The sequence below is a fragment of the Mesocricetus auratus genome, unplaced genomic scaffold (genome assembly GCF_017639785.1).
Source record: "Mesocricetus auratus isolate SY011 unplaced genomic scaffold, BCM_Maur_2.0 Super-Scaffold_4256, whole genome shotgun sequence".
NCBI classification, from domain to species: Eukaryota; Metazoa; Chordata; class Mammalia; order Rodentia; family Cricetidae; genus Mesocricetus; species Mesocricetus auratus.
In genome coordinates, this window is record NW_024429182.1 from 95,964,844 (window position 1) to 95,987,533 (window position 22,690).

General features: G+C 40.5%; 1 protein-coding gene across 5 annotated transcripts in view; it reads right to left on the bottom strand.

Annotated features, from left to right (window-relative positions):
- The window catches only part of Stim1 (stromal interaction molecule 1), a 157,930-nt gene that overhangs the window by 56,520 nt on the left and 78,720 nt on the right, over positions 1-22,690 (bottom strand). For all 5 annotated transcript variants that reach the window (XM_013116343.3, XM_013116342.3, XM_005074061.4 and 2 more), the window contains one exon: positions 12,564-12,694. In XM_013116343.3, coding sequence (XP_012971797.1) covers positions 12,564-12,694 — 131 coding nt within the window. The remainder of the gene's footprint in view (positions 1-12,563; positions 12,695-22,690) is intronic.

A 22,690-nucleotide genomic window follows, 5' to 3' on the forward strand; every position in this document is an offset into this window, starting at 1 on the left:
CAGTATTTAGAAGGTGAGGCAGGAGGCCGTCAGTGTGAGACCAGTCTAGGCTATACAACAAGGATAGCCTGAGGTACATAGTAAGACTCTCTTTCTAAAGTCTAAATAATTTGGTGATTCATGCCTGTAATCCCAGCACTTCATAGGCTGAAGCAAAAAGACTGTCATAAGTCTGAGGTCAACATAGGCTACATAATGAGTTCCAGGACAGCCTGAGCTACAAAATGTGAGGCCTTGACTCAAAAACACTAAGTTAAATAAAAGTCCTAAAATGTCAGTATCATTAAAGTTTAAGAAATCACAAAAATGAAGGCTGGATGTTTTAGTAGTTCTACATTTCTGCTTCCAAAAAATGTCAAAGAAACTCTGAGAGACCTAATGGTAATTCCCTTTCACCCACAGAGGCCTTTTATGGAGGGCCATGTGAAGCCTTGTCAAAGACAGCTGGCCAAGAACTAATACAACGTTTCAAGCTATAAACTGACTATGAACCAGGTGTGTTGACTCATGCACATAATCCAAGCACTTGGGAGGCCGAGGGCAAGAGGACCACTATGAGTTCAAAGTAAGCCTGGTCTACATAATAAGTTTCAGGCCAGCCAGGGCTATATTATGGAGAACTTGTTTTATTGCAGAGTTGATAGGGAACAGCAATAAAAGGAAAGTAAGAACACAGTATTTATGTATGCATATATATGAAAATATTACAATGAAACACATTACCTTGAATGCTAACTAAAGAACACACACACACACACAGGATTTAACTTATGTTTGTGATCCTAGCATTTGGGAGGCTAGGGGTTATCTAGAGTTCAAGGCTATCCTGGGCTACAGAGTAAGACCCTGTCAGGGGATGGGAGAATGATGAGGAAAGAACATTTCCTTGACCTAAGAATCAGGTTTCATATGAAGATTATTATTATGATGATCATCACTTGTTGTGTCCCAAAGGCCTAAGCAGAATTCAATCCATACTTTGTCTGAATAAATAGCAAGGCACCATCTTACCCCATGAGATAGGGAATAAGAGGGTGACTGCAATTGGATGTGTGTTAGAAATCAGGAAAGCAGAAAGACGCTTCTAGCACTTAGGCAGCAGAAGGCCATGAGTTCAAGGCCAGCCTGGGTTACATGAGACCTTATCTCAAAAATACAAAAACAAAACTAAAACAAATGCAACAAAGTAAGAAAAGTGTCTCCAAACTAAGTTCAAAACTTACTTTCCCAACCAATATGCATCTATCAGAAACCTATGCTGATACCTTCAGCCTTTATCAGAAAAGCTTCTTACCCCAGCACTTGATGATTAATGTAGACTCTTAACTGAGAGTTAACAGTGGAGTGTTTGGCCCTAAACAGGACATCTTTATCAAGCCCACCAAGGTCATTGTAGAGAAGAGGAAGAAAGAAAGTAAAAGCTGACAGAGGGCAAAGAGACATCTTCTGGAGATGTCAGCTGTTCCACTTATAAATTCACAGCAGCTGGGTTGCCTGCACAAGACTTGTACAATATTGGACATGTCTCCATTTCATCGTGGTTGGTGGAGGAGGCCATAAGACCCAACCCTCCCTGAGGTACCACTGGCAGTTGATGGTTACTTAGGGGTAGTGTGTCACTTTCATCAGTGGTGTAATCACTGATAAGTTGCCCATGCTCCAGTAAATAACCACCCACCCAACTTGCAAGGGGAGCAGGGAGCTAAAATGAGTGGGTAACATACACACAAGGCATGGGAATGGACTCAGTGGGGAGGGTGTCAGTGGGAGAGGGAAGGGTACACTGAGGTACCCAAGAATGGAAGACTGCATTTCATGACCTGGGCTACATAGATAGATCCTGTTTCAAAAAACAAAAAACCACACTAGGACTGGAGAAATGACTCAATGGTTAAGAACATTTGTTGCTCTTACAGAGGACCTGGCCTCTGTTCCCAGTGCCCACACAGCAGCAGCTCACAACACATTGTACCTCCAGTTCCATGAGACTCAGTGAGTGTTTCTGGCTTCCATGGTACCAGGAACACATGTGGTGTGCATATATACATGCAGGCAAAGCATTCTTACCCACAAAATAAAAAAAACAACTTTTTAAAACCCATAAATGATTCATGCCTTCTAACAGAATTCAGGGTGTCTTGTGGGACAGATGAGGATGAACCCAACTAGTTACAACACAAAGCACAGAGCATGCCAAATGGAAGGTTCACACCAAGTTCTCTGGAACCTGAGAGAGGAAGGATTACTTCCAACAGTATGGGAGATTTCTTGGGAAAGTTTTTTCTAAACGAGTCGTATTCAGCAGAGTAATAATAATTATTCCTTAGGTAGGTTACCATTCAAAGCTGTCAATATTTTTGGGCAGTCAAGTGGGATGGAGAAAGGTTTGCTACTGGCCTATGCTATGTAGAGCTAGGATGTTAAAGCTATCCTACAATGCAGAAAGCCCCCATAACAAAGAATCATCATCTAGCCCAAAACACCAATTATGCTGAGATTCAGAAACCTGATTTAGGCCTTGGTAGTGAGAAAATTTTACAGGCAAAATGGAAGGCAGGGGAACGTTCATCTATAACAAAAGCACTGTGGTGGATTATGAAGGGCATGCTTGGGATAGTGGTAGCATATAGTAAAGAAACAAATACAGCATAACATGAACCACTCAGATGATTCCCAGCCAGATTATGGGAGCACTGTAAGAATTTAATTAAATAAGCAAAGGAAAGCTACTCACATGCTTTAACCATCTTTAAATACACTTAGTAACTTCTAGCTCACAGAGAAACTGGAGACTGAATGAAACCACACACCTTATCAGCTGGTATTAGTTGGGCATATGGGAGTGATACATCCCTGTGAATATACTCCCTTTACCAAACAAAGAGATGCATTTTAGTGATTCCAGTATTCAAATAGACAGGCTTGATTTTTCCAGAAACCCTGCCCCAGTGCAGTTGCTTAAGAAGCTTTGCCATGTAAACCTTTGTGTCACATCAGTGTCCTTTGGAATGAGCCAGCAGTCTCACTTTTCACGTACCTTCCCTGACTTTCCCATCCTTAGTCATCTCCCTTATCTCAGCACTCAATTCCAAAGAATCTAGTCGATACCATTCAGTTTAGCATTTCATTAGAAATTGTTTTGCAGCAAGCATGGTGGTGCATACCTTTTGTCCTGGTACTCGGGAGGCAGAGAGAGGTGGATCTCTGTGACTTTAAGGCAAGCCTGGTCTACAAAATGAGTTCCAGGACAGCCAGAGCTACATGGTGAGACCCCCCTATCTTGAAAGAAAGAAAGAAAGAAAGAAAGAAAGAAAGAAAGAAAGAAAGAAATGAAGGAAGGGAAAAAGGAGAAAGTAGGGGAGGGAGGCAGGGAGGGAGGGAAGGAGAGAGGGAAGGAGGGAGGGGAAGCAGGAGGAGGAAAAGAAGGAAGGAAGGGAGGGAGGGAGGGAGGGAGGGAGGGAGGGAGGGAGGGAGGGAGGAAGGAAGGAAGGAAGGAAGGAAGGAAGGAAGGAAGGAAGGAAGGAAGGAAGGAAGGAAGACTATTAGCAGAAAGAATAGTTGCAAATAGGCCTGTTTCCAAAACTTGGTTTTGCCACTTAGTGGCTATGTGACCTTAAGCGAAAAACTTTAACTTAGAAGGCATTATTTTTTCAGGTATTTGACAAGAATAACTATTTTTAGAATATAATGTATACAGTGCCACAAGCACAGTATCTGGCATGCAATCAGTACTAAATCTTTGGGTTTTCTCCCTTTTCTAATATGATGGTACAGTTAGTAAGAGCTGTCCTGTACAGCATAGTAGGTTCTAATTCCAAATTTTCTGGGGATTTAGGTTACTGGTAAAGTAATTGCCTGGCATAGCAAGTTCATGGATGTAATAATCCCCGGCACCAAAACACACAAAACAACAATATTGAAAATCACCACTCCAACAACAAAATGGACTTCAAATTAGCCATCTCATCATGCCATGACAGCACATCATTCAGCAGTGTTGCTAACTTGATGAGGCTGGCACACTGCAGGAAGTCCTCCATCTTTGCTTGAGTGGTTGACTCAGGCCAAAGGACAGCTAAGATGACAGAGACAAAGGGATGAGAGGCACACTCGCTAAGAAAAGGCCTGGACATAGTTTGAAATGTTTATGACACAAATGAGAACAGAGCCAGACCAAAGTGGTAGCAGCTATGTCTAGAGAATCTAATAGAAGATAAGGCCAGATCTGAAGGGAATGAACGTTAGGCCCAAGAAGTCAGAAGAAACAGGAGGAGACCACACAGAAGACACAAAACCAAAATCTAGCTTAGGAAGATTACTGGTAGTAGACACAGTGGAAGTAAGTAAGGAAGAGACTAGTGGCAGGGGAAGGTTGTCTACAGTTATCTGGCTACAAGGAAATGAGACACAAAGCCTGAAGGTGAATATCAATTATTATTAGTAATCATAGTCATAATTTTATGTATAATCCTGCTACTTTCCCTCACCTAAATTAGCCCATACTAAATGCACTTCCTCTTCTCTTCCTACATAAATACTACTTCCCAACAAATCCAAATTTCTGCCTGCCCTTTGGATTAGTGCAAATGCTCTTCTGACAGTTCCCTTCTAGGTTTGCTTCTCCAGACCAAATTCTACCTGGCAGCAGCAGCTCCCAACATTTGTCCATACTCAGAGCCTACCATGACTTTACCATCCAGAAGGTTTTGAGCAGCCATGTGGGTGCCCTTAACCATTGAGCCATCTCTCTAGTCCCAAGATGTCTGTTTCTTTTTTTGTTTAGTTTTGGTTTTGTTTGTTTGTTTTTGTTTTTTTAAGTCTTTGTGTAATAGCCCTGCCTGTCCTGGAATTCAGTCTGTAGACCAGGCTGGTCTCAAACTCACAGAGATCTGCCTGCCTCTGCCTCCAGCTAAGATGTTATTTCTAATCTGCAAAACTCCAATATATCTCTAGCAGCACTATAATATGTCATTGTGGTTTAAGTTCCTCTATCCTTCTGGATTCATACAGAGAAATTTAGGCCTCAGACCTTTTATTGAATCCAGACCTTTTAAATATATATATAGGCATGGATGGGGTCTTACAGAGAAGTAGTAGCCCTTGCTGTTATGCCTGCTTTCTTACCATTACCACTCTGGCAAGGACAGTTTCATACATGTATTAAGTGAATTCTGATTATTGAAAACCATTACTTTAATCTCCCTCCCACCTCCCCACCCCCAAGTTCCTTTCCCACATTCAAGTCTTTTATTTTATTTGTTTTGTTTTGTTTAAGATCCACTGAGTTAAATCAAGATCTTCTGTGTGACCATAGATTTGGAACTAACCCACCAGTAGCCAATAATTCATCATAGGGCTCATGAGGCCTTCTCTGATCCACAAGTGACTGCTGATAAGCCCAGTCTTCTTCTTCTTTATTATTATTATTATTATTATTATTATTATTATTATTATTATTATTATTATTGGTGGTGGTGGTAGTGGTGTGTGTGTGTGTGTGTGTGTGTGTGTGTGTGTGTGTGTGTGTAGACGGGGTGGGGTGCCATACTGTAAGTACACCTTGTGTTTGGAAGTGAGAGGACAACATTATAAAGCTGGTCTCTCCACCTTTATGTGGATTCCAGGAATAGAATTCAGGTTGCCAGGTTTGCACAGCCTTCACAAGTGCCCTTACCATGGAGTCATCTCTCAGGCCCACTATAATCATAGCCACTGTGAGGTCATGACTGCAATGGCTGTGCCCTTCTTCTGATCTGCTGACTCTTACACCCCCCTCCCTCAGTTCTACAGGATCCTCAAGCCTTAGAGGAATGGTATAAATCCCTGTGCAGGGTTGAGCACTCAGCTGTCACTCTCAGTGCCTGAGCACCCAGGTGTCTCTGAGATCATCACTGCAAAGAGAAGCTTTTCTGGTTAAGGCTGGAAGTGCAGGGGAAACATCTTTTACTTAACATGACTAGATGAAGTTTTTGAGTTTATATATAGCCCTATGAATTTTAATATATATTTAGACTTGTATAATGACTTTTACAATCTGGGTGGACACAGAACAATTCTTTCATTCCATAATGTTGACTTTGTTATTAAACTTTCCCTATATTCATACCAACTAGCTGCCACTGATCTACTTTACAGCCTTAGAGTTTTACCTTTCTCAGAATGCCATATAAATGGAGTCACTGTTATTGCATGGGAATCAAGATTCACTAGACTCAGTACAGGTTAAGTGAAGTTTACTCAGGGAGAATGCACTTACACAAGAGGCGGGTGACCACTGCAGGTTCCAGTTCCAAGGATCTTCCCAGGCTGTTCCCTGGGACGGACCAGAAACAAGATAGTGCTCTGGGATCCAGGACCCCAGATCTAGTCCTCCCTCCATCATGTCCTCACCTGTGATCATGCCCAAATGGGCGTGGTCAGTGTGGGTGGGATGAATATCTCACTACACACTGTAATTTTTTTCTTCTCTATTTTTGAGACAGGATCTCACTATATAGCCTTGGCTTGCTATGAACTCACTATGTAGATGAGATACCAGCCAGACCCCACCTCCAGACTACTCTAATTGCAGTAATGGCCATTACCAGTCCCTTGAGAGGCAGGTAGCCAAGCTCTGCCCTACAAAGGAGAAAAAGGAAAAAGAAAAAAAAAAAAAAAAACAAGATCAGGCTACAAAATCCCATCAATCCCTGAGCTTGTCCCAAGAATCCCACTAATCCAGGCCACCCTGGAAAGCTCCACCTCCCCCCACTCAAGAAACCCTACATAAAGCCTGCCTCCTGCCTAGCTCTTTGCTGCTTCTCTTCCAAGTAGAGGCAGTCACCCTCTGTCTTTCCCAATAAATCGCTTGTGTGAGGCTTGTCGTGCCATCTGACTGTGGTTTTCCTTGGCTCCTGACTGCCAGGATAGCTTTCTCTTCAGAGTTGTAACACTTACACCTTTGTTCAAAGAAAATCATATATAATTTGTAGTATGGATATAAATTTTAATTTACCTGATAGAGTAAAAACCTAGAAAGAGAATTACTGGAACATATAGCAAGTCATGTTCATTTTATAAGAAACTGCCAAACTACCAGAAAGGCTTTATCACCTTACATTCCTATTAGCATGAATTCTGATGCCTCTTATTGCTCACTTGGTACTGTCCACTTAATTTTTTTAAAAGTATTTTAGCCATCTTGATAGGTTTATAGTAGAATCTCATTATGATTTAATGCTAATTTTCTCTAATATCTAGAATCTAATATGTACATATGGATGAGTGTTTATGTACATGAACATATACATGTAGATATTAGGCAGGATGTCATATACCCAAAGTGGGCCTCAAACTACCTATGAAGCTGAGAATGACCCTGAACTCCTGATATTCTGTCTCTATCTCCCAAGTGTTGGAACTATAAGCATTCATTACTACACCTGGCCTTTTTTCTTTCTTTTTTTAGCCTGGAACTCACTGTATATGCCAGGTTGGCCTCAAACTTAGAAGGCATGGTGATCTTCCTTGCCTCTGTCTCATGAATGCTGGGACAACAGACATACCATATCATACCCAGCTAGCCTAAGAAGTCTTAACAGTCAGTACTTTTTTTTATATTTAATCCTGACAACTATGCTGAGATAAGGATCAGTAATCGTTATTTTATCCTGAAAAAAGAAAGAGGGAATTATTAAACTACTATAATTTAATCACAAGAATGCAGGCTCCAGAAAATAGGAATCTGTTTTGTTCACAATAGAATCTTAAGCCCTCAAATAATGGCTAGAATAGAACAGATATCCAACTAGAATGTAGGAATTTCATTTAGGATATTTACCATCACCATCATTATTGGAAGGGTGATTGACAGCATATGTGTGAAGGTCAGTGAATAACTTCCAGGCATTAATTCTCTCCTTCCACTCTGGGTTCTAGATATAGAACTTGTGTCATTAGACTTGTGTGTCAAGCACTTTTTTTACCTTCTGGACATCTCACTGACCCTGTGTTTATAATGTTTTAATTTATTTACCCCCCCTTCTTTGAGGCAGGGTTTTATGTAACCTAGGTTGGTCTCTGGCCTCGAAGTTCCAGTGTAGCCAAGGATGACCTTGACCTTGATCCTCCTGCCTCCACTTCCCAAGTGCTGGGATTACAGGAATCGCCATGTGGTTCTGGGAATGGAACCCAGGGACTTGTGCATGGTGGTACTTAAGCGCTCTACTAAATTACATTCTCAGCTACCAAATAAATACCTTAATTTTACATGAGAAGAAAATAACAAGTAATACCACTCTCAATTCTCAAACCTCTGGTCTAAGACTGAGTTTGAGGCTAGAGACCAGCTTGAGATACATAAAACCCTATATATACAACAAACAACAAAGGGTCCTGTGAGGTGTCTCATCAGCTTGATGGCCTGAGCTGTTCAACATCTTCAGCTCATAAAGTGGAAGAAGAGAATCAACTCGTGAAAACTGTCCTCTGACTTCCATACAGAGATAGTGGTAAGTACACACACCCACACCCACACACAGAACTTTTGTTTTTAAGAGTCTAGTCCTATCTGTCCACCTCAGACTATTAGGATAATTTAACACTGTAGCAAGTCCTTTGCCCAGCTTCATACCAGCTCAGGAGTTCCCATACTATTAGCTTAGTAAAACTCCTGCTTTACCAAGAGACAGTCACTGCCAGGCATGGTGGTTCACTCCTGTAATTCTGTGGAGGACTGTGGAGGCAGAGGCCTGTTGTGAGTTTAAGGTTAGCCTAGGCTACATAGTAAGAGCCAGGCATGCCCAAGCTTCATAGTGAAACCATATCTCAACAAAACACAGAAAAGTGAGCTGGGGAATGTGGCTCAGTGGCAGAACTTTTATGTGGCATCCATAAGGCCAACACATCGAAAATTTCAGAACATTTGGCAATGAGGCAGACCTTTCAGTTCACTTCAGTTATCTGAAAAACTTACCAATATGAGGCAGAATATATCTGGCTTTTGAGGTTAGGGTATACAAGGGATTAAGCCTAGCGCTTCACATGTGCTAAGCAAACTACCACTGAAATATATATCCCAAGCGATTTTATTATTTTTCACTCACTAGGCTACCTACCTAGACTATAAACTCTGTAAGCCCAGGCAGGCCTTGAACTTGCAATCTTCCTGCCTCGATTCCCAAGTATCTGGGATCACAGGCCTATGACACCACAACTGGCTTAAATGAGGTTTTAATATTCCTTCAGACTTCTACTGATGTTCTTGGGTAATTAGAAATACCTTTACATGGGTCCCAAAAATCTGAGGTCTTTGACAGCCAGTGTAACCAGAACTTTTCCACAGCACCATACCATCCGTTACTCAGCCCTGCTATTTCTATCTAACTTTCTAGTTAGATCCTGAACTCTAACTCTGTCTCATACATGTTTAAAGCAAGTGAAGTACACACATTTTATTAATTTTTTGCTCTAGGACTCAGGTGTTAAGTGACCATGAACATGCACACTAGCAGCCTCTCTATAGAAGCCTGATATCACAGTGAGAATAGGGTAGCCCAGGCAAGGCAGAAGCCATGCTGAAAAAGAGCATCTCACACCACGGGTGCACAGAAAGCGGGTGACAGCTTTTGTGTTATTTTAGAACAGTTTGTGCTGATGAGATTTTTGTTGTGGTAACATTCCTCTAAAGAGAACATTTTCTTCCTTCCCTCTTTGACAAAGCAAAGTCAACAGAACACAAAAAAAGGGGAGCACTGACAAAGACATGCAGAAATTTTCAGATTTCATATCTGCAAATAGATTCTATCACCTTTTTTCTTTCTCTTTTTTAAGACAGGTTTCACTCTTTAAACCAGGTTGGACTCCAGCTCCTGCCTCCCAATAGTGGTATAATCACTTTAAAAAAAAGATTATTTTATGTGTATGAATATTTTGCATGCATCTGCCTGTGGCAGTCAAGAAGGATCCCCTAGAACTAGAGTTACAGACAGTTGTAAGTCCCCATGTGGATACATGGAACCAAACTCTGGTCCTCAATAAGAGCAACAAGTGCCCTTAACCTCTGGGCCTTCTCTCCAGACCCTACTATATCACTTTCTCAGTGGCTAAGTTGCCCATTCTCCAGTCTTCAGGTACGCTAGGAAAATGATTAGGCCTCATTTCTACCAGGAACATGGCTGGGGTTTGGTTTTGGTTTTGGTTTTGTCTCTGAAGATCAGTAATACTGCTAGATAAGACTGAAAATTTAGATAGCTTAACCATAGTTATTGGCCCTGTTTAGCTTATAACTGACAGCTTAAATTAATACAGTATTTCAGCGTGGTTATCTGGGCACCATTTTCCTTACCAATATTTAGTTCAGTGGTTTTCTTCCACAGTTCCTTTGTCTAGCCAAACCAATCCACTGTGCTTCTTACTACATTTATATTTTTCTCATTCTGATTCTCCACACTCAGGGAACCCTACCACTTCCATTCTGTTCAAGGTCCACCTTTCTTCCTTCTTGAATTACTTAGATATTGTTGATCTGTATAGAAGAACCAATCCCTCTACCAACCAATTAGTAGAACGGTACTTCCCACTTGCCATGTCTTCACGGCATTCAATAGTTAACAAGGTAGTATCAACCAGGAGATAGTGGCACACATCTTTTGTTGTTGTTGTTGTTGTTTTGTTTTTTGTTTTTCTGAGACAGGGTTTCTCTGTATTGTTTTGGAGGCTGTCCTGGAACTCGCTCTGTAGACCAGGCTGGGCTTGAAATCACAGAGATCTGCTTGCCTCTGCCTCCTGAGTGCTGGCATTAAAGGTGTGAGCCACCAATGCCCAGCTGTGGCACACATCTTTAATCCCAGCATTCAGGAGGCAGAGGCAGATGGATCTCAGGGAGTGCAAGGCCAGCCTGATCTACAAAGCAAGATCCAGGACAGCTAGGACTGTTACACAGAGAAAATCTGCCTCCAAAAACAAACAAACAGAGCAAAGCAAAACAAAAACAATGCAGTCTCTTCTATAACAAAACTATTTCAGGAGAATATGCCTGCTTTTAATTTCCTTACATTGGTCTTGCGCCCTTAGGATAAAGAAAACAAAACACTATGTAAGAACAGGGGCTTTGAGATCAGATACAAGCTCAAATCTAGCATGTGTCTTAAGCAAAACATTTAAAGTTTCTAGCATCTCATCCCTAATAATAAAACCAACTTCCCCAAGACTATTAAGAAATGAATAACTATGCTGTCTGACATGGAGAAAAAGCTCAATTGATGATAGATAGTGCCATAGTTTTCATTATCATTTGCTTTAGAGAAGGCTTAATATAACATAAGCTAGACTGAACTTAAACTCTTGATCCTCTGGCTTCCACATCCAGAGTGCTGGGATCATATGAAATTGCCACAATACTCAATCTGTCAATTTCAAAATCTTATTTCTCAACTCAATAGTCAAAACTATTACTTCCATGACAGGATTTTGATTTGTTATGCACCCAAAAGATCACATGCTGAAGACTTGATCTCAACTGGCCAATCTCATCATTGAGATGTGAGGAGCTCTACTCTACCACATGCTCCTTGAAATTAGTCTGCTTAACTACAAGTTCAGAAACAATGGAATTAGCAATGCACTGAAAGCTCTGAAAAAGTGAGCCATAATAAGTTTTTCTCAGATATTTTGTCACAAGAACCAGAAACTAACGTCTTTTCTTCACAAGATTCCAGTTTCTTCACTAGCCTGTAAATTATGTGAGAAAAGAAAGTATCTCATAATCTGTGTGGTCTACTGTCCTGTCTCCATGCCTAGCACAGTGAAAGGCACAAACATAATAGACATTTAATAATATCAATGAACTGTGTTGATGCTCTTGGTTGAGGTTTACTGTCTTCATCGTTCACATCACTCCTCTCTATTTAGTGTTTGTTGCACTAAAGTCTTCTGATGATGTAACATCCAAAATTGGACACAAACTCAAAGGTGGACTATTTACAAGAAGAGACTAGGCTTCTCTTTCATAATGTACACTATGTTCTATTGAATATTTAACATGGATAGGTAGCTTCAACAAACTGTTGGTTTATGTTGAACTTGAAATTTAGAAGCTTTTAAATCTTTCCCACATGTTGACCTTGTACTCCAGGCTCTGTTGATCTGGAGCTATAATAATGCCAAAAGGTACAATAGTAAGACAGTTCTTTTCTCCTTAAAGTTAGACTGACCATGCTAAGATTTGCTTCTTCCTCTCAAATAAGGGTATAAAACCCCAGACTATTTTTGCTTCCTTTGTTCACACACCAAAGAAGGCTGAATATAGATTAAATTTTCTTTCCACAGCAAGATCACACTAAAGATCCAGGGAAACTATAAGGCCATCTGAGGAATCCCTCCTTCCTCCCCTCAAACAGTTAAGTCAGTGTTAAGCTATTCACCAATCAGCAAATAGCTCTGCTGGGTAGCATCTTGCCTGATGGAAATAAGTTCGTAGGAGGCAACAAGGAGAACCATCTCTCTACAGGTACTACTAGCCTAGGCAGCTTCCAGAGATCATTTCACACACAAAGAGAAGAGCCATAAAAGGGAAGAAAGTTTACCTCATCACTTTCTTCCACATCCACATCACCATTGGCATCATCATCCATCAGCTTGTGAATGTTGCGGACAGCCTCGAAGCTGAGCTTCTCATCCTCACTGTGGCACAGGGGCTTGTCAATCCGGCAAAACTCTGTATGTATAAAGCAAGGAACAATATTACTCAGAGCTATCACTCAGCCTCCATCATCCTCTTGTGTCAGCAATCTTAGCTTCCAGCCCCTGATTCCTCATACAAGCATTTTAATCAACTACAAATACATGATGAAAGTGTATCATCTAACCTTTACCCCAAGTCTCTTAGAAAATGTGATGAGCTTGCCTATACAGAAACAATGCTTTATCATTCTCATAGCTCTCCAGCAGACAAGTCTAGCAAAGTCTAGGCCTACTCTAGGACACAGACAAGAACACAAAGAGCTCACAAATGAGAGGGGAAAACCAAAGGGACAACATATACAGAAAAAAGTTTGGACTCACCAATAATCAAGGAAATACATTATTTTAAACATAATTTCATCAGTCAAACAAATAGAAATTAATATAATTTTCTAGCACTAGAACAACAGTTCCAACATCTGAATAAATGGTATCGCTTTTCTTTTTATTTACTTTGTCACTAGAAATGCATATAATGCCAACCACAGGCTAACCAGGGAAACCTCTCAATAAAGGTAGGTGACCCTTATGTCCTTCCTGTCCTCTATTCCAGTCTCCAGATTTACTCTTAGTCCTGCTGCGGCCTAACCACAGGAGCCTCTCCTCCCAGTCCTCCTCCATCCTTTAGGTCCTCAGTCTCTCACTTTGTCACTACAGTGCTTACATAAGTATTATATATCTCTAGTAGGCTTTTAAAAATAATGGAAAAAGTTTACCAAGCTCTGGCGACCAAAGGTCTCCAGGCTGGACATCACTGGTTTTCTGAGGTCAGTCAGCATCTTTCCCAAAGGCCTATGGCAAATGCAAGAAGTTTGTATTTCTAACAGCAGGCTCCAATATGTAACCTGATCAAACAGACAGGTGACCTTTGCAGCTGGTATCATCTGGCATAGAGGATTAAAGGGATGAGGCTAAGAGAGGACAAAAGTTTGATGTCCCACATGACGTTAGAATTGTACCCAGAAAAACCATGTCAGCCAAAATTTACAAATAACTCCTTCATCCAAGCATTTCCTAAGCTGTCTCCTTGTCCTTCCTGAGACCTTTTCTATATCTTCCACACAGGCAGTTTCCCACAGCCATCTGGAACACCTCAAGAGATCCACTCACTTAGCAATACCTTTTTATTGCAATGAAAACACCCTGGACTTAAAGTCAAAAACACTTACACCAAAGTCCTATCTTTAATCAATTATAAACTATGTGAATTGGACAAGTGGTGAAACTGTCAAGCCTCCATTTCTCATCTGCAGAATGAAGTAATGATCTGCCACATGCAATTTTTGTGAGGATTACACTAAACTGTATATATCAAAGCACCTCTCAGGCTGGGCATGGTAGTGCCCAGGCAGAATATCAGAACTTGGGAGGGAGAAGCAAGAGGGCTGGGAATCTTAACTACATAAGGAAACCAAAGCCAGACTGGAGGACATGAGATCCTGTCTTTAATTTTTTTTATTTCAAAGTAAGTAATAAACCTGATATTCAATTCCTAGTATTCTTTCCTCCTTCTAGATCAATAAGTGAATAATTTCCATCTTCACATAATTGATTTTTCCTGACAGAATAAGAAAACTCAAACAAAGAAGATTCAGTTTGATTTGAATGTTACTAACCAGTTCTATCACATAAGTCATAGCTTCTTAAATTGTTGGTCACATCACTTAATGTGGGGGTTATAAAGCAAAGGGTCTTAACAGTAAAAGGCTTTTGAATATGCAATGACCAAAAATTAATTCAAAATAAAATGCATAATGAATATGAGGTATTATCATGTTGTATTGTGCAACTTCACTGCAGCCTTGGTTCTGAACACACAGTATGCTGACTGCATAGTACAGGCCATAACATCCACCACACATCATTAAGGAAGGAACACTTGCTTAAAAATACCTCAGCTCAGGCCGGGCGGTGGTGGCGCACGCCTTTAATCCCAGCACTCGGGAGGCAGAGGCAGGCGGATCTCTGTGAGTTCGAGGCTGGGCTGGACCGATAGCCTCCAAAACAATACAGAGAAACCCTGCCTCGTAAAAACCAAAAAAAAAAAAAAAAAAAAAAAAAACCTCAGCTCAGATTTGAGACTGGGAAGGGGAGAGGCAGGAGTGAACAAGGTCTAACTATGTAGCTTGGCTGACCTGAAACTCATTATATAGACCAGGCTGTCCTCAAACTCAAAGAGACCCACCTACCTCTGCCTCAGGTGTGAGCCTCATTTTTTTGTCACTGAACCTGGAGCTCACCAATTCTGCTGCGCTAGGTAACAAGCCAATCCCAGGCATCCTATTGTTTCTGCCTCCCCCAAAACATTTTTTTTTTCTTTTTGAGACAGGGTTTCTCTGTACCTTTTGAAGGCTGTCCTGGAACTCGCTCTGTAAACCAGGCTGGCCTTGAACTCACAGAGATCCGCCTGTCTCTGTTTCCCATGTGCTGTGATTAAAGGTGTGCGCCACCACCGTCGCCTAGTTTTTGTTGCGGGGGGGGGGGGGACTGGTCTCCCCAAAACTGGAATCACAGATGTGAAGTAGAATGTCTGGCTTTCTATATCAGGTATACATCGCTAAGCTCAGTTTGTGTGGTCTTGGGGATTGGACCCAGGATTTTATGCATGCTAGCTCAGTTCTCCACCAGCCCAGTCTCTTTTATTTTATTTTCTTTCTTGCTTTCTTGCTATTTTATGAGTACGAATGTTATGCCTGAATTTCTGTGCCCAATGTATGTGTTCGATGTCCACAGAGGACAGAAGAGAGTGTTGGCTCACCAGAAACTGAAGTTACAGATGACATGAGTCACCATGTAGGTAGTAGGAATTGAACCCAGGTTACATATATCTATGGTTACTTAAAATATGTCGAGCAAAAAGACGTTACAAGTGGAAAAGATTCAAGAAGCCCTGTTCTAAGTGACTAGACACTCTAGCAATGGCCTGAACTCTTACTAAATTATTTGTATCTGTTAGTAACATTTACCACACTGTGCTGCAACTGTTTAACATGTTATAACACTGGACTGTGACCTCCACAAATTACAATTAGCATGTCCCCAGCAGCAACCAAAAAATCTAGGTTCTTATTAAGATGCTCAGTAAAAAAATATTAAAAGAATACCTTAACATTAACTCTAGGTGGACCAAAACAAAATAACTAGAAGCAAAAAGAATAACAAAGCAAAGTTCTTGATTTTTTGGTCTCAGAATCTCTGTATACAGTTAAATTTTTTAATCCCAAAGAACTATTTGATATTTGCCACATTAGAAACTGTAACAGAGGGTCAGCAAGATAGTTCAGAAGGTAAAACTGCCTGTTGTTGTAAGCCCAATTCCCAGGTCCTACAGTGGACCTGGGAAACTTCTGAAAGTTTCACCTCTGTCTGATCTCTACCTGAGCCATGGCACGTACATGCCTGGACTTACACTTGCATGTGCACAAGTGAGCATGCACACACACACCATACATGCAATATATATTTTTTCTTTTTTTTTTTAAGAAGTCAGGTGTGGTGGCAATTCTAACACTTGGGAGATGGAGGCAGGAGGAGTAGGAGTTTAAAAGCAATTTTATGAAAATTAACTATGTTTTCTGGGCTGGAGAATGCAGATCAGTCGGTAGAGTACAGAGCCTGTAATCTTAGCACTTGGGAGGTAGCAGCAGGAAGATCAGAAGTTCAAGGTCATCTTTAGCTACATATTGAATTTGAAGTCAGCCTGGATACATGAGACTATTTAAAAATATTTTCTGACAACAAATTCATTATAACAAGATCATTTCATATTTTTGATCATTGTTAACATTTAGCTTAATAGAACACAACTATAATTTTTATCTACTTTTACATTTATGCTGTTGTAACGTAGTTCATTGAGGATCAAAACATAGACATGTAGCTAGAAAGGGAGGGTATTTTAATAGCTTTTCCAAATAAAAACTATGGTCTCTGATTTTACACCCAAACTTGACACATGGTCAAGTTTAAAGACTAGCTGCAATATGAAATCTGAAATTACACAGATGAATGTATTGTACTCCATAACATTCATATTCTTTGGTCTACCTTGTACTTTGAATGAATATTTCATACATGCATGGTTTTGTAATATGATGCACAGTCCATTTGGAAACTCTTGGTTCTAAATTATGTAGAGCATCCAAATGTTGATACATTCTATTTAGATGAAATCAAAATAATCATAATCATTTATGTCAAGACTGACTTCATCAGAAAAGCTTTTAATTCATGGGAGCTGTCAAACCTACATCAATTAATACAAACTTTCCAAAACTTAATTTTCACTTAAACATTGGGATTTTACCATTGGAAGCAAATATTATCAGTTGTTTTCCTTCAAGTAAATCATTCATTTCATTCACTTTCAAGAGAATGTCAAGTTGGATACTAATGACTCAAGACTATAATCATAGAACTCCAGCAAGAGGCTCAGCTCCAGTTTCAGGTCAGTCTGAAATATAGGATAAGACCCTGTCTTAAAAGGGTGGAGAGATAGGGAGTGACGAAGGTTCAGCAGTTAAAAGCACTTGTTGTTCTTTCAGAGGACTGGGATTTGATGCGCAGCACCCACATGGAGGCTAACAACCATCTGAAACTCCTATTCCAGGAGATTGGATGCCCTTTTCTGGTGCTTTTCCCTAAGAAAACCACCAACTTTCCTCTGAAGCAGAGCTTCATGTGTATTTCCTATTTCATGACACAAAATACTAAGCAATATGTACTCAAGGGACACAATTTAATAAAAAGAATGATTTTTTGCTTATCATACTGGAATAGAGAGAGAGAGAGAGAGAGAGACAGAGAGAGAGAGACTGAGACAGAGACAGAGACAGAGAGAGACAGAGAGACAGAGAGAGACAGAGAGAGAGACAGAGAGAGAGACAGACAGTGACAGAGACACAGCAGAGAGAGACAGATACAGAGACAAAGAGGGAAAGAGAGTCTTCATTGCTTTTTTCAGGCACACATCTCCTAAAATCCTTATAATCTTCAAATGATAAGGGTACTTTTGTATGTTAATGGCATATACTAATGCAACCTCTAAGCAGCTTTAGGATGGGAGGTAGCTATAAAAAAAGCCAAGACAAGGTTAAGAGACTTTCAATCTCCCTTCGGGGAGGAATTCAGAGTTTGATACCTAGAACTCCATGACAGAAAGAACTAACTCCTACAAGACATAAGCAGTCTATTATTATTATTATTATTATTATTATTATTATTATTATTATTATTGCAGAGGAAATTTCAAAGTTCTTTCCCAAATTTTCAAATCTCTTTCTCTCCCCCAGGCAGAGTTAGTCATTTGCTGCTCACTGTCCCATGCTTCAAAGCACTTTGTACATAGTTCTAGCATATGAATTTTCATGTTCTGCGTTGTTCACATGCCACATCCAGAAAAGGGCAAGAACCAAGTTTAACTCACTTTATTCCCAAGAGTCCAGTCTGTCATCACTGTTAACATTCTGCACGTCAAACAAGAAATCAGCAAATGCTAGCTGAATGAATGATAAACCCTTGCTCTCAGAAAGAGACCACAAGTCTAAGACTGACAAAGCTACCCTGGGAAGACTCTCAGATCTGGCCAACTACCAGAAGTTTCAGAGATAAAGCTACAGGGAAACTAAAGTGGAGACTGGGTAGGGGAAAGTAGATGAATGGACTGAATAGAAATGTGGAGACTAAGGATGGGAGCAGATTTATTGTTGAGAAGATGGGAAGCAATACAAACCCCAATGAAAAACATAGCAAGTCTAGCCACCAAGAGGAAAGATCAGGTCACTGGGATGAGTACAAGCCAGCCAATGTGACAGATGTCCTTGCACTTGTTAGAACACTGTGTTCTCATGTCCAAGAAGAAACCCAGTTCTTCTCAGCAGGAGGCAGGAATTCAGAAGCGCTTTTAGAGCTTTTCTTCTGAGCAAAATGGACTTCAGTTATCCAAGCAACATTGACAGTAATGACCTCAAATTCAAAACTCTGACTTTTGACCAAGATTGCTTCTCTCCAAGGGGTCATTCATCAAAAGCAGAATGGTGGCACATGTCTGTAATCCCAGCACCCAGAACACAGACGTAGGGGGAGCACCGCAAGTCGCAGGCCAGCTTAGTCCACATAGCAAGTTCCAGACCAGCTAAGATTCCAAAATGTTAATTCTGCTGAGTTAACATTCTGCTGTGTTAACCTGACAAGGATGCTGAAAACAAAGCATGGATTCTCTGCAAGAAAAGCATGCATTAATAACTTCTGAACCATCTCCTCTGCCCTGCTCATTATCCTTATGATAAACTTCAAAATTCTTATTGGTTGGGGAGTTTTTGTTGGTTTTCATTTTATGGGTTTTTTGTTTGTTTGTTTCTGGTGCTGGAGAATTAACCAGCTAATGCATGCTAAGCAAGAGCTCTATTATAGAGCTACATCCCAGCCCTGTGTTTGGGTTCTTTCACTTAGCATGCTTAAGGTTAAATCATATTCCCACACCAATTAGCTTATTCTAATTTTCAAGTAGCATTCTACTAAATGGATAAACCACAATTTGTTTAACCACTCACAAGTTGTGTTTTGTTTTTTCTGATACAAAACTACCATGAACACTTGTATATATGTATTTAAATGAAAATATGCTTTCATTTCCCTTGAGAAGGTATCTAAAAGTGCAAGTCCTGGGTTATATGAAAGGAGTATGTCTGACTTTAAAGAAACTTTTCAAACTGTTTTCCAATGTATTTGTATCAAGAGAAAGGTATGGCGGCACATGCCTTTAATCTCAGTACTTGGGAGGTAGAGGCAAGTGGAACTCTTGCTAGTTCAAGGCCAACCTGGTTCACATAGTGAAATCAGAGCTGTATAGTGAGACCCAGTCTCAAATACATACATATATGTACATACACTCTACACACACACGCACAGAGGGGATAGAGAGGAAAAGAGGAGGGGGTGCTGCATCATTCTCCACTCCTCCCAGGGGCACATGGACTATTCTGTTGCTCCATATACTGTTTTGTTCTTAGTAATAGTAATATTCAGCCCAGGTCAATAACTATGTGGAATTCTTCATCTGTGAAAGACTTTTCTTTCTTTCTTAGTTTGCAAACCCTAACTCAAACTGTCTTTCTCTGGTTAAATATGTTTTCTTCAAAAATCTTCCCTGTCACACCCTCCCTCCCAAATTGCATTAAGTCCACATAATGCATTCTCAAAAGTAACACATGTGCCAGGCAATGGTAGCATACACCTTTAATCCCAGCACTTGAGAGGCAGAGTGAGTTCCAGGCTACTACAGAGAAACACTGTCTCAAAAAAGAAATGTATGTATGTATGTATATATGTGTATATGTATATTTTTTCATTTACTTTTTCCAATTGTAATTACTTGTATTCTCTACTAAATACTGAAGTTCCATAGTGGCAGGAATATTGGATGTTTTATTCTTGGCTTCAAACCAATATTTAGCACTTAGTGAAGTTCACAGTACCAAGATTGGGCTTTAAATAAACATCTGTCAAATGAACAAATGAATTCGTGTAAGAAATTGTTGGATGAAAAAATTCAAACAAAGATGAAGAAATACAGTACTTGCTCTCAAAAATACTTAAGAAAGAGGGTGAGGAAACGGCCCAATAAAGGATGAGAACCTGAGTAGATCCTCAACATCTACTTAAAAAGCTGACTAGGGTAGCAAATGCCTGTGACCCTGAAGCTCAAGTGGATCTTGGGGATTTACTTGCCAGCCAGTCTAATAACCAAAAAAAGATTCAGTTCAGTTTCAGGTTCCAGGTTCTGTGAAAGACCCTACCTAAAAGTAGATAGATAGATAGATAGATAGATAGATAGATAGATAGATAGATAGATAGAGTCAAAGAAGTAACCTCTGCCTTCCTCACAAACCTGTATAGGAAAACACACACACACACACACACACACACACACACACACAAAGAATGAGCACACGCCTTTAATCCCAGCACTCAGGAGGCAGAGGCCGGTAATCTCTGAGGCCAGCCTGGTCTACAAAAAGAGTTCCAGAACAGACTCCAAAGATACACAGAGAAATCCTGTCTCAGGAAAAAAGGAAAGAAAGAAAAAAATGAATGACACAGAATATTAACTACAAAGACACAAATGAGACTAGAGAAGCAGAAGATACCACAGCTTGAAGTACAGATCAAAGACAGTAGGGACAGAAGAGAGGGTAATCTGAGCAATGAAAGTCCATAAGAACTCAGAACAGTATTTTGTATGCCTGGTATATTAAAGATCAGAAAGTTAACTAAAAGCAATGGTATGCACTTATAATCTGAGCACTTGGGGGCAGAGCCAAGAGGATTGGTTGACCTGGTCTACACAGCAAGTTCCAGGCCAACCAACAATACACAACAAGACCTCATCTCAAAACAACATCACTGCAATGTATGCTTATCAGTACAATAGGGGCTTGACTGTGGTAGGCATTACCAAATTCCCTCTGGATGGATTTAAGGCCTGTTTGGGGGGTGATAAGTAGACAACCTATGCCTAACACTACAAGCCCAGCTAACAACCCAGGTGTAGGCAGGTCACAGACTCAAGCTGGAAACATTATTGATATTTAACTAAATTGAGATAGCAGCAAATTGCCTTCTAAATATTTATGCTCCTACCCACAGACAAAAGCTGTTCCCAGGCTAAATCAGAGAAGCCTTTCCCTATAATGATGCAGAAAATCATGGCTGCCCAAAATACAAAGAATAAGCAATGGTTGTGGGCCCAGTTCTAACAAAGACTGTGGTAGTCTGAATGTAATTGGCCCCAATAAACTCATCGAGAGTGGCACTATTAGGAGGATGGCTTTGCTGGAGCAGGTATGGCCTTGTTGGAGGAAGTGTGCCATTGTAGGTGTGGGCTTTAAGGTCTCATATGCTTGAGCTGTGATCAGTGTAGACACAGTTAACTTCTTTTTTCAATTATTTATTTATTATGCATACAGCTTTTTATCTGTGTACATGCTTGTACCCCAGGAGAAGGCATCAGACCTCATTATAGATGGTTGTGAGCCACCATGTGGTTGCTGGGTATTGAACTCAGGATTTCTGGAAGAACATGCAGTGCTCTTAACCTCTGAGCCATCTCTCCAGCCCCACAGTTAACTTCTTATTGCCTGCAGATCAAGATGTAGAACTCTTAGCTCCTTCTCCAGCACCGTGTCTGCTACACACTGTCATGCTTCCTACCATAATAATGAACTAAACCTCTGAAACTGTAAGCCCAGGCCCAATTAAATGTTTTCCTTTATAAGAGCTGCCATGGCCATGGTGTCTCTTCACAGCAATAGAAACCCTAAGACAAAGACATTTGTATCATCCCCTCTAAGGTTCAGAGAACACTGTGATAGATGGTCTAGAAAGTTTTTAAAGGCCAAAAGATAGTGTGAAGGGTTACAAAATACTTTTCTCTAAATTTGGTGCAACTCTTGCAATAATTAACTCACAACAACTGTAGTAACCTGCACTGGGTCTACACAAGACCCAATAAGTCAAGGAAGGGAGAGGGACTCATGAGACACTACCCTTTATCTCTGAACTATAGGTTATTGCTAAATTCTGAGAAAGGGGAACCACTGCCTTCAGCTACAGTATACCCATCTCTGAAGTACCAGGCTCCTACAAATAACTCCTGGCTTACAGCTACAAAGATGGCCCTGGTTAATCTTGGTGAGTCACAAAGCTAAACAAATAGACAAGTAAAAGAGAAATTTGTGAGAAGGAAGTGGGGGGGGGGTAGGCAGGGGTTGGTTGTACAGGGTAGGGGTGAAGTGGTCAGTCAGTCTGCAGTATATAACAAAAATAAAGTACCACCAACATTATGCTGCCTGATTACAAAACTCCTTCTCCTAGACCACAAAAGGAAGCCCCACACAATAACTAGGGCCCTTGAATACTTTCTCACTCAGGTGACCTGTTTGTTGGCAGGGTATTCTGATCTGTATAATTG